The 13147-nt window shown below is 38.1% G+C and overlaps 1 protein-coding gene across 1 annotated transcript; it reads left to right on the forward strand.

Annotated features, from left to right (window-relative positions):
* Window positions 1-5127: 5127 nt before the first annotated feature.
* dgcr6 (DiGeorge syndrome critical region gene 6) lies at window positions 5128-12030 on the forward strand. Its single transcript, XM_066689340.1, has 5 exons — window positions 5128-6137; window positions 7136-7296; window positions 7846-7946; window positions 8828-8968; window positions 10797-12030. Exons 1-5 carry the CDS (start codon window positions 5998-6000, stop codon window positions 10878-10880), a joined length of 627 nt encoding a protein of 208 aa, XP_066545437.1. The 5' UTR covers window positions 5128-5997; the 3' UTR covers window positions 10881-12030.
* The last annotated feature ends 1117 nt before the right edge of the window (window positions 12031-13147 follow it).

Raw genomic sequence — 13147 nt, forward strand, 5'->3', positions numbered from 1 at the left:
GTCGGTTAGACTGAAATGATAGGTAAATCTGTAGTTGCACGTAACCTGAACTGGATACAAAATGTATATGTGCTGGGTTCCTACTAGCTGGGGTTGCTGCGCCACCTAGGCGCTAAAATGTATTAGTGCAGCTTCAGTTTTGTATCTACAAATGTTAACCAGTTTAAATTTGAACAATACTTCCACGATTTGAAATGTCATTATTGCTACAGGATTTTCTCCAATATGTGAAACACTGTAAAAAATCATTATACCGCAGGACCAATATTTTTATGAATCTGATATGGCTTATTATATAGTGCTCTAATTATTAATTGCAACATGGGGTAATTTACACTGAAAAAAAAAAAAGCCAGACAACACGTTGTTAGATGTTTACATTTAAACATACATACATTAAACATACTCTTGTCAGAGTTAAGACTTGTGTCAAGACCTCCGCACTCCTTCTTTTCATCTGGACAGTTGCTTACTGCACTGGATTCTTCATCGGATTCAGTCAACTATTTCCACCAAGAACCTGCTGTTCCTCCATCGCATTCCATGCCTTCTTGCCAAGCCATGGCCCCATTCCATATTCTTGGTGATAGTCTACATGGGTTTAGATGAGGCAGATTTATTATAGTTTTTGAACATGCAGCTGCAGATTATGTGAAAGCTTATGATATGATATACTTAGATTTTCAAAAAGCTTATAAGGTTCCACACCAAAGACTGATCCTAAAATTGGAAGCTGTAGGTATTCAGGGTAATGTAAGTAAATGGATTATGAATTGGTTGATGTATAGGAAACAGAGGGTGTCCATAAGAGGAGTTGCTCCTAACTGGAGTGAGGTTGTTAGTGGAGTTCCACAGGGATCAGTATTAGGGCCTTTTCCTTTTTCTAATCTATATTAATGATCTGGTCTCTGGGATAGTTCGAAACTTGTCAAATTTGCAGATGATACTAAAATAGGTGGCTCAGCAGATACAATCTCGGCAGCACAGGTTATTCACAGGGACTTAGTTAATATTCAGTTGTGGGCTGACACCTGGCAGATGAAATTCAGTGTGGACAAGTGCAAGGTATTACATTCAGGTAACAAAAATGTCCACTATAATTACACAATTATGGAGGAACAGAACTGGAAATAACAATATAGGAGTTAAAGATGTAGGAGTTCATGTGGACTCGTCCTTTTCCACATCCAAACAATGTGGGGAAGCAATAAAAAAAAAGGCAAACAAAATGCTAGGGTATATTGTAAAAAGTTTAGAATTAATGGTAAACCTCATCTGGAATACTGTGTATAGTTCTCAGCACCACACTTCAAGAAAGAAATCGCTGCTCTAGAAGCAGTTCAGAGGCGAGCAACCAGACTTATTCCAGGTTTGAAGGGAATGTCTTACTTGGAGAGACTGAGGGAACTGAACCTTTTCACCCTGGAACAGAGAAGACTACATGGGAACTTGATTCAAGAACTTTCTAATCTCCTTTTATTTATTTTTTATTTTGCTGTATGTTTGTTGCAGTATGTTTATCACTCTGTAAAGCACTCTGTGGCTACACTGCAAAGGGTGCGAGACACATAAAAATATATTGATTAAAAATTGATTGATGGCATTTTGATGTAATACTGTAACACAGTCACTTCTTCACTATATTTTTGCACTGCAGATTTGTAATTTTCTATTAGCGGGAGGGTCAAAGTTTTGATTTAATCTGGCCCATGATCTGCCTCATCTAAACCCATGCTGACTATCACCAAGAATATAGTTTTCATTAAGATGCTCCTCGATTTTCTGTCTAATAATGTTTTCAAAATTGTTACAGGTAATGCAGGTGAGACTAATTTGTCTGTAATCTTCTGGCTCAGTTTTGTCCAATTTTTGTGTGGATTGTTATGACATTAGTTTTCCAGTCAGTTTTCAAGTCAGTTTTCACATCCCCTGTTCTAAGTGTCATTTGGAATATTTTAGTTAGCTACCTTTAAATAATTTCCCTCATTTCTGTACTGTTGGAAATATACCATCTGCCCCAGGTGATTTGTTTGTTTTTAATTCTGCTAGTCCCTTTAGTACCTCCTTCTCATTTATTGGGTCTCTCTTAGGGTTTGACTGGACTGGTTGTTAACCTGTGGCATGTTATCTGTTTTTTCTTTCGTAAAAACCTCTGTGAAATACTCATCAACATACAGAAGCTGCAAGCGGTGCGACTGCCACTGCACCATTTTCACCATGGTCTGGCAGACAGGCATGTCCTGGTTCGGACAGACAACACATCAGTAGTGGCCTACATCAACCACCAGGGAGGCCTACACTCCCCCAGACTACATTGTGTGGCATGCAGACTTCTCCTGTGGGTGCAAGACAATCTCCACTCCATACAGGCAATACACCTGCTGGGTGTGTCCAATACAGGGGAGACATTCTCTCCAGGGGAGATCTGGACAGCTCAGAGTGGAGACTGAATCCTCAGGTGGTGGAGCATATCTGGAAGAGGCTGGGACAAGCTCGGGTCAACCTCTTCGCTACACAGGCAACGACCTACTGTCCTCTGTGGTTCTCCCTGGAGATGGGAGGCAGCCCCCTGGGTGTGACGATGGCTCACCCATGGCCGCAGGAACTGCTGTATGCCTTCCGTGTGGATACGGTGTCGTGCCCCATATCGACAATTCTGTGCTTCATGCAACAGCTGCTTAAAGATGGGAAATCTGCATCCACGCTGAAAGTTTATCTGGCTGCCATCTCAGCTTGCCATGATAAAGTTGACAATGTCTTACCAGGAGCCCATTTCCTGGTGATATAGTTTCTGAAGGGTGCGAGACACTTGAGACCACCAATAAAGGACAAAATTCCAGCCTGGAACTTGGAATTACGACCTTCCTGCCCAAGGTCGTGTCGGCATACACGGCATACACGGCATACACGTCCTACAAAATTGCTAATGTTCCCATGCCTGAACACTTCTCAGCTCACTCAACAAGGTGACAAGCCACATCATGGGCTCTCTTTCATGGTGCCACACTTGAAGAACTGTACCGCCTCAACATGGTAGACCGGCTATGCCCAAGCTAGTGCTCCCAGGTACTTCAAACTGCTAGCCCTCAGGCGCCATGAGGCTCTGCTATCCATGTCATTGTGGGTTTAGGCTTAGTCAGGTGTCAGGACTTGCGACAGCTCTGGTATAGTCTTCCCATTTGGTAATGGCTGTCTTTCGATTTGAAAATGAATGATAGGTTATTATCATAACCCCGGTTCCCTGAAAAAGAAAGACAGCCATTATAGTCTTCAGGGGTCGCTCGACCAGACGACCTTCCTGATGAAGAAATGGCAGGGAGCTGCAGTCAGGAGGAGACTTTTCATAGACGCCGGGGGCGGGTCTTCCTCCTGCCAGCAGGGCCCATATTGGGCAGCTTTGGTACATGCTTTCAATGATTGGTAGGTCAGAAGGCTCTTCCCATTAGGTAATGGCTGTCTTTCGTTTTCAGGGAACTGGGGTTATGATAATAACCTATCATTATCCAGAACAAATACATACTATAAACATAATAGATAATAGAAATATGCAATATTATCTTCTGATATATTATTTTCTTGAAGTTCATAATCACAAAAAAAGTAGCATTAAACTCAATATTTTGTAGTTATTTGTATGAAAAGGTTGAACTTCTATTTAATATAAAAATCCATCTGAGCAATATTTGTATTTCAACTCCACTGCTGAATTTGCCCATTGAAGGTACAGTCAATTTAAATTTTAATCATTCATCACACATAGCCTGTTAATGATATAGTGTTAAAATATAAAAATGAATGAACCAGGAATGTAAACAGAGTACCTTTCAAATGATTTATTAGATCAAAAGTAAATTAGTGACAAAGGACACCTGAAGGCCCACTGAATGTACACTCACCTAAAGGATTATTAGGAACACCTGTTCAATTCCTCATTAATGCAATTATCTAACCAACCAATCACATGGCAGTTGCATTTAGGGGTGTGGTCCTGGTCAAGACAATCTCCTGAACTCCAAACTGAATGTCTGAATGGGAAAGAAAGGTGATTTAAGCAATTTTGAGCGTGGCATGGTTGTTGGTGCCAGACGGGCCGGTCTGAGTATTTCACAATCTGCTCAGTTACTGGGATTTTCACGCACAACCATTTCTAGGGTTTACAAAGAATGGTGTGAAAAGGGAAAAACATCCAGTATGCGGCAGTCCTGTGGGGGCGAAAATGCCTTGTTGATGCTAGAGGTCAGAGGAGAATGGGCCGACTGATTCAAGCTGATAGAAGAGCAACTTTGACTGAAATAACCACTCGTTACAACCGAGGTATGCAGCAAAGCATTTGTGAAGTCACAACACATACAACCTTGAGGCCGATGGGCTACAACAGCAGAAGACCCCACCGGGTACCACTCATCTCCACTACAAATAGGAAAAAGAGGCTACAATTTGCACAAGCTCACCAAAATTGGACAGTTGAAGACTGGAAAAATGTTGCCTGGTCTGATGAGTCTCGATTTCTGTTGAGACATTCAGATGGTAGAGTCAGAATTTGGCGTAAACAGAATGAGAACATGGATCCATCATGCCTTGTTACAACTGTGCAGGCTGGTGGTGGTGGTGTAATGGTGTGGGGGATGTTTTCTTGGCACACTTTAGGCCCCTTAGTGCCAATTGGGCATCGTTTAAATGCCACGGCCTACCTGAGCATTGTTTCTGACCATGTCCATCCCTTTATGACCACCATGTACCCATCCTCTGATGGCTACTTCCAGCAGGATAATGCACCATGTCACAAAGGTCGAATCATTTCAAATTGGTTTCTTGAACGTGACAATGAGTTCACTGTACTAATCTGGCCCCCACAGTCACCAGATCTCAACCCAATAGAGCATCTTTGGGATGTGGTGGAACGGGAGCTTCGTGCCCTGGATGTGCATCCCACAAATCTCCATCAACTGCAAGATGCTATCCTATCAATATGGGCCAACATTTCTAAAGAATGCTTTCAGCACCTTGTTGAATCAATGCCACGTAGAATTAAGGCAGTTCTGAAGGCGAAAGGGGGTCAAACACAGTATTAGTATGGTGTTCCTAATAATCCTTTAGGTGAGTGTATATGTATATGAAGTTAAAGGGGAACTACTGCGGTCCGTAAAGTGATTGGTTGCCAAAGCTCTCCTTTGGCATATGTACAAAAGCTGTGATTCTGATGAAGGTTACACTTTCAAGTTTTAAAGTTACTAAAATTAATGGAACAGAAAAATCTGAGGTCATTTACTTAAACAATCCCTGACTAACACGAGTGAACATCAACCAATCCTGCTAGGATCTATGAAATTTCCCCTTTAACCACAATAAATAAATAAATAAGCACACTTCCTTGGGGGATGTTCCTAAAACCATTACATTGGTTTAAAAACGGCACAGTCAAAAATGGCGCTGTCACAGAAGTTGGCTGCATGACCTTTCCTTCTCTTCTTCTCTATCTCTGCACACGAATGCGCTTCTTTGCACGATTATACGGTAGCAGTGAAGGAAAACAGTACAGGCATATTAACAGACTCCTTTTAGACAGGGGTCCTTCCGCGTGGCTGACGTCAAAATTTACCGAGATATTTCACACAACAGGACTGCTTAAGTGGAAGCAAAGCTTGCAACAAACATTAATAAGCAAACGTATCATAATATGTACTAAAAACATTAATTTATCTATGTTTATTGCTGGGTTGGCTTTACAATTGCACTGAATTTAATCATATATCTTCTATATAAAACGGAGACCGTCTGAGGCACTTTCTACCCATACCATTGTCGGAACTAAAGTTAATATTTACAATACGATAAAGTTAGCAGGAAAGCCACTGCTACGGGCAAACCACAGTCCTGCAATTAAACTGTTTGCCGCATTTCCATTATCTTTCATACATTGCTTTTATTTAGCAAAATGATTTCCCTCTTTTCTGGGACCCGTGGAGTTTATAACTCTGACTTGGTTCTGTAAAGTCGATGAGTTTAAATGAAGAGCTCTGTCTGAGTATGGAGAGCTACCCTGCTTTGTACGAAAACCAGTCTGACTCCACGAAACAACAGGAAAGACATTACTACCTGCTGTCTGAACTGCAGAACCTCGTTAAGGACTTACCCAGGTAAGCGGATATCTTTACTGCTGTCATTACTTTGCCAAAGAAATAGCCTTATTATTTGAAAACCTTTCAGCAACGTAGTTATGCATGAAGCTACAGTTAAAGAAAGAAATGAAAAACTAGCCTGCATTTCTGTTAATTTAAATTGCACTGTGGGTTGTAGTCTTTGTTATTTTGTCTCCAAAATCATACATTTTATATTATTAGTTTTTCCTTGTTTTTTTTTTTAAATAGCAAACCGTTTCCCCCTTTTCTGTCTTGTTTTTCTGTCTGTGTCCTCAAGTCTTGCAAATGTCTGCAGCATTCCATTACATCCATATCTTTATAACGAATCTGACCTGTTGATACTTGCCATTGGTAATGTACCTATAGCTCAATTTGATAAGTTCTATGGCAAGCCGTTGTGACATTTAATCCATACTTGCTGAATTCTTGAGATCAATAATTCAATTTTTGATATCAAGAATGATCTGGTATTTTTTATATCAACAATTGTATTTTGGATATTAGAAATTGAATTCTTGATATCAAAAATGCATACTAATTAGCTTCCGGTTAGTAGCACTATACAATATTACATACATTTTATTAAAAATTGGTTAGTCCCGTGAGTTTTTAAGGTTTATTTTTATTTAGCAATAAAGGAGCCTTTCAATACAAAAACAAACACAATACACAAGCAATTTTTGAGCTTAAAATGTGAAATGTGTTTAGAAGTCAAATCAAAATTTGAGGTGGTTGCCTATGGAATTCATGGAAAGCTGAAATAACCCAATATAATAATGACACATTTCAATCAATTATGCCTTTATAATTTGGGTAAATATACAATAAATATGAAAGGCTATTCAGTTGTTTGTGACACTACACCTGTCCCTCTCTCCAGCACTTTTGCAAGGAAGCAGCCTTTTTGCTGTATGTTGCTGTGAGATCTCTACTTCTCTTTTTCTTAACCCCAAACTAAAATAAATGCCCTCTTTCTGTCCTTCTCTTCTGTTCAGTTCATTCCAGCAGCGTCTTTCCTATACCACACTCAGTGACCTGGCACTCGCCCTGATAGATGGCACTGTGTTTGAGATAGTTCATGGGCTCTTGGAGATCCAGCACCTGACTGAGAGGAACTTGTACAACCAACGGCAGAAACTGCACAGTGAGCACAGAGGTGAGACAGGGTTTTATCAGAAATGGCCACTAAACCCTAATAAATGAATGTAAGGATATGATGAGGTTCAGAACTTGGAGGAAATGCATGAGCTATTCAGGTGTTATTACTGTGGTTAGGTGTTCGAAGCTATTTTAAAAAAATGTTAATGCTCTACCATATGAGTACCCAAATTCGAATTGTCCAGTATTTTCCTCAAATTTGTTTTTATTATAAACTTAAACATTAGCAGTCTGTCTCCCCCTGTCTGATGCTACCACATTTTGCAGTCTTTGTGCCTGCTTTCTTTTTATGCTAACTATAGTGTTGCATGCATAATCTCTATATCAATGTGAGTCATCATACATATATATAGTGTGGGTGTACCTAGAACAATCCACGTGTAGGTTATTTATTTTAATATGCATTGGGAGTTTGAGGGAATATCTAGTTCTGTACACCATCCCCACACAAAAATGAAAAAACGTATTCCATGTTCCTATGAATAAATCTAGTGAAAATGTTTTGCTTTTTTGATTTGATTTGTGTAACTTTTTTCTCCTGCTCCAGGGCTCAAACAGGAGCTAGTCCGGAAGCATAAGGAGGCCCTTCAGTCCTGCAAATCGCATAATCTGGCTGTACTCAGAGGGAACCAGCAGGTGGAGATAGAGGTAAAAATCTATTCTTAGTTACCCATCTTACCAACCCTGTACCAGGCTATGAGAAAGCTATCCAGCCCTGGTACCTCTAGATCTAGCCCTGTAGCCCTGTCTACCTTTAGCCCTGTAGATGTTATTGAAGCAATCTGTAATCTGTAAAGCTCATAGTCAGTATTGCTTGTTTTTAGAAAACAATGTTTTAGAAACATCAACCATGATTTAAGATATAAAGAAGATAATTTGTGTCATAGTACTTAGTAATTTGTATATGTTTATATTTATTAATAGGACCTTATACATAATTAATAGCTTAAATTGGAAGGACATGATTACAAGTTTTAGAAGTAAATAACATCCAGCATTAATGTCAAGCCCCTTTGAAATAAGCCTTTTCAATTAACATACTAAGTACTTCTATGATCAGATGTTTTTTTCTGAAGAAATAAACCAACAGTACAGGGTGTCTATGGTCTTGCAAGAATCACCTTCTCACTACAGCTGTACATTCCTGTCACTAGTCCTGCCTCTTGCCCTGTAGCAGAAATGTAGCTGTCCTTTGACCTACCTATACGAAGGTTTGTCTTACAGGCTTGCCGTGATGTTCTATACAGGAAAGGTTTTTTGAGTAGGTAACAGTAGCCTTTAAAAACCTACTGTGCCAAAAGCACTGGTTTCTTCACACCTTTCTTACTTAACGCATAGTATAGTAGAAACAAAAGCCATACAGGAATATCCTTTAAATATCCAAACAATCCTGTTCTTGAAGCCATAATCATTGATGATAGGATTAGTGAATAATGCATTAGCAAATAATGTTTAATTTTCATGATTTGCATAACTGGTTTAGTTAAATACCCCCTTGTGTTACTGACACAGTGCGTGTGTGTGTTAAGTCTTTGGAACAGCGTATAAAAGATGAGCAGAGAATGATGGATGAAAAAATTGTGGTGGAGATGGATCAGAAGGTGGTTGACCAGCAGACTACCCTGGAAAAGGCTGGTGTTCCTGGCTTCTACATCACCACTAACCCACAGGTATACAAGCTGGAGGGTTAGATGTTGGCAGATAGCTTAAATAATGTTCAATGCTGGCAGAAATGTAAAGACTTTATGGAAGTCCGAATTTAAAAAACGAGTAGGTAGGCAAGCCACTTTCAAGTACATTTAAACAGAATCCATTGCTCTCAGAGCTTGAATGTTATGTTTCTGATGTTAACCTGTAATAACATTTGCATACCAATTTCCATACTACTTTAGATAGCTTATGAATAATTTGTTCTTACATTGTTAAACACAAGACATCTGTTGCAGAACTATGGAGGATAATTTGTGCCAAAATTTTAAAAATACAAACATTAAATGGTAAATATATGTATTTGTGAAATAAGTACACAAATATCACTTTTAATTTTGACAGCACTTTCATTTATTCTATACGGGATGGAACAGGCTGTACACTAGGATGACTGAGTGAAAAGACTGTGCCAAAATTAAAAGATAAACAAATAAACATAAATAATGTAGTCTTTTATTGATTTATTTATATTTTCTTAAACATTGGCACATACAGAACAAGGCAAAAAATACTAGCAATCCCAAGCAACTTCCAATTGATACCATTAGATGGCAGTAGGAAGTGGTTCAGTGCTTGACCACATTGAGAAAAACATCATGAAGGAGAAGCCAGTTATCATATAATGAAATTACTTCTATTTATTATGAAGTCTTAATGTTAAGATTTTATTATATTATTGTTTAAAAATATATATGACGCACAAAGAAGAGAGCAGCATAGTCCAAGTCAGTATTGGTTGTTTTAAAAAATGATTTAGAACCAATTAAGATTAGTTGTAGGATAGTAGTACCCTTGGATGTTAGGAATCAGTTGGTACATGTAATATACTAACAAAAAAAAATCTCTTCATATTTAATATGTAATGGATTTCTTCATTCCTAAAGTTGATGTTATATTATTTCTGCAATATCCTGAATGAGCAGAGAAATATTTATCTAGCAGCAAAAGTGTTGCTATAGAACAGCTTTAAAAAGTAATTAATAATGATGATGATAATAATCTTTGGTACATTAGCAACACTAAGTGGAAATGTTTCAATGTAGGGAGGTGTCCTGCTAAAATTAAACATTATAATTTCTGCTGTCAAAAAATAAAATAATCATGTTTTACCCTCTGTGTAAAAGCTGGTATTTTACATTTGGGGAAGGATTAGCCTTGACCTGATAAAGCTTTTTTTGCAGCTGACTGCACTCAAAAAGGGTTTAGGCTTGAGTGTAATCAGCAACATCTCTACTTATTCCAGTGAAATCTGCCAGGTCATAATCTATGACTATAGTTGATTTGCAAAGTAATATACAGGTTTAGATTTTAAGCATTTCAAAAGAAATTGTTTTGCATACCATGTGTTCTGACCCATTTTGTTTGGAGGCAGTATGAACTAAATGGACTTCAGAATCATTAGCCCGACTTTGGGGACAGAACACATTGCCGTCGTATCATGTGAGCAGGCCATGTTCAAACACAATTGATTACTTCATCCTGTCTAGAATGTACTATTTTTAAACCACAGTTAAGATTACCTTCCAATTACTTTAATTTGGGTTAAAGTCCCTTTTTTGTCATTCCCATCTCCCCAGCTTTCCGATGATCTTAATCAGAGTGCTAGTTAAATATATATATAAAATATTCAAAAAAGCCATACAAAAAAAACTCAGTTATAGATTAATGTTGGCAGTTAATTTCTGGACTATTTAAGGGACACCTTAAAGCTGGATGAATTTGCTCACACCTAAGTTTCTATTAGTATGTTAAGATATTCCTATGAGTTTCATTTCTCTATTGTTGCAGGAGCTGACCTTACAGATGAACTTGCTTGAACTGATTCTCAAACTGCAACAGAAGGAGTCTCAGTCTGGAAGCCTGTTTTCTTAATATTCTTTGGTTTAAAAAAAAAATTGCAATATAAGTTTTGGAGTCTAAAGAGGACTGCCTGGGCTTACATGGACAATGACCTGTCTTTTCAGAATGGACATATTGCAAAGGGAGCTTGGAAGACTAAAGGGGAAGGCAATTAAGACTTTTGCTTTTTTTACTAAGTTGCAAACAAGTAAAACTGGTATTGAGGAAATGATTGGTTCAGAATCACTTTGAACATAATTAAATATCCTAATTCTATGGAAAAATCAATTGGTCTTCAAATTTGAAAAAGAAAGGTGGTCTGGGAAAACATTGGTCCAGAAGTGCAGTGAAACCTACATTTCTTCTAGTTTGGCTTCCTAATTGGCAAAGATTATAATCCCTTTAGCATGATAGTCTATAGATATTGGAATTTGTAAAGTTCTTGGTAATTTTTTATTCTTAGTTTGATGTAATGAAAAGTAACTGGACTGGAATTGGAATGGTAACTCAAGCAACCTGCTGTCAATGGGTATTGTTTAGATTTTAAATTAATTTACCATGTCTATTAAAGGGTATTTTCTAAATATGTTGTTCTGAAATTATAACTGGCCATGATTTGACTAAACTGTTTATTTGTATTACAGAAATATGTAGAATTATTCTTGTAAATAGTTTGAAAGCAAAGTTTTGTTTACTTCCAAGATCCTGTGACAGCAAACTATAACAGTCAGCAGAATGTGATTTGAAGATTATTTTTGCATCTTTTTGACTCAATATGAAAAATGCTATATATTTATACAATATCTTATCCTATCTTTATTTACAGAACAATTGTAGAAACACCTAAGCCTTATGTAACAGTCTCAACCTACATACTCCTATTTCCTTTGTAAGATCTTCCTGTCATGTGCTGCTCAATATAGATTTGCATGCTTCTGCCATGAGTTAAGTAATGGAAGGCAATAAGTCAGTTCATGTGACCCTAGGTTGACGACGACTTTGATCAATAGCTTGTATGCCTTTAACTCTGCTTGTTAATGGGATGTCTTGCATAAGTGTTGTAATAACTTTTTATTGTTATTATTTAAGCATTTGTTACCGTTTTCCAATGTACCCTGTATTACAATGGGATTCATATGAGGTTTTCTGTATTGGCATGCAAAACAAAAAACATACAAAAGCCTTTTGTCTCAAGTTTCCATTATTGACCTTTGTTTTGACCCTTTCAGGAGGTGAGAGAGATTCAATTGAAATACGATTGTAACTTTCTAGCAATATTCAAAGTAAAACATGACGACGACTGGCCTAGTTTAGTTAGATTGTATGGTGTCCAGGGCATTACTGCCTCTGACATATGTATACGCCCACTCAGCCTTTTATATAACATGTGAGGGCAGATCTTGCTCTGTGGCATTTATATTCAAGCAGGGCGTAATCATGCCTGAAATGGAGAAGGACTTTTAAGGTTGTAGAATATAATACCCTTTGCAACAATGTATCTTATGGCTATGGCTCTGCAAGGTTCACATTTTTGGTTTGTGTTTGAATGATCCTGCTTGATTATATTTGGAGATGTATCTGAAAAACATTGAAACTGAATTACATTCTTCAGATACTGCATATTACTGTAAAATTGATACGTTTGGATAATGATAACTGTATTGCTTTTCACTGAGTTTCTCTTTGGTTTAGACTTAGATGTCTGATGCATTTCATTTTGTGAGGGATGGGGGACAGGTTTCCCCCCTCCTAGGTAGGCATTGAGGGTAAAGATAGCTGATCAAGGAGGAGATGAAAAGTACTCTTAATGCAAGCTGGTAATCTGAAATATCTGAGTGACGTCAATTTGGTCATACTTTTTTCTCTAAGGAGTAAAATATATTCATATACAATCTTTAGAATTAAAAGTACTCCTAACGCGAACAATAATAGGAGATGGTTAATAAGTCGCCGTCAGCGCACCTTCCATGAAAGGAAAGACGTGTTACAGCGCTACGATGAAGAAGAGTTATTGCGACGATATAGATTGGACAAATGGAATATTGTTTGTTACTGATCTAGTGAGGAAAGCTGTTTCTTCAGCCAATGCCAGAAATGCGGCACTGTCAGCAGAGATAAAGGTGGTGACAATGTTGCGGTGTCTGGCAACAGGGACAATTCTACAATATAGGAATTAAAATTTGGGACCATCATCACAGCCTTCAATAAGCACAGTTTCCCATCAGACCATAATGGCATTAGCAGCCACCGAGATCATCCGACAATTTGCCGCACCACTGCGCGCAAACAAGCCGCATTCA

The sequence above is a fragment of the Amia ocellicauda genome, chromosome 17, assembly GCF_036373705.1.
Source record: "Amia ocellicauda isolate fAmiCal2 chromosome 17, fAmiCal2.hap1, whole genome shotgun sequence".
Taxonomy (NCBI): Eukaryota; Metazoa; Chordata; class Actinopteri; order Amiiformes; family Amiidae; genus Amia; species Amia ocellicauda.

Coding starts and splice junctions, on each gene's coding strand:
- dgcr6 (XM_066689340.1), top strand. CDS start 5,998: ATGAGTTTAAATGAAGAGCTCTGTCTGAGTATGGAGAGCTACCCTGCT. Junction 7,947..8,827: donor ACCAGCAGGTGGAGATAGAG/GTAAAAATCTAT, acceptor GTGTGTGTTAAG/TCTTTGGAACAGCGTATAAA. Junction 8,969..10,796: donor ACATCACCACTAACCCACAG/GTATACAAGCTG, acceptor CTATTGTTGCAG/GAGCTGACCTTACAGATGAA.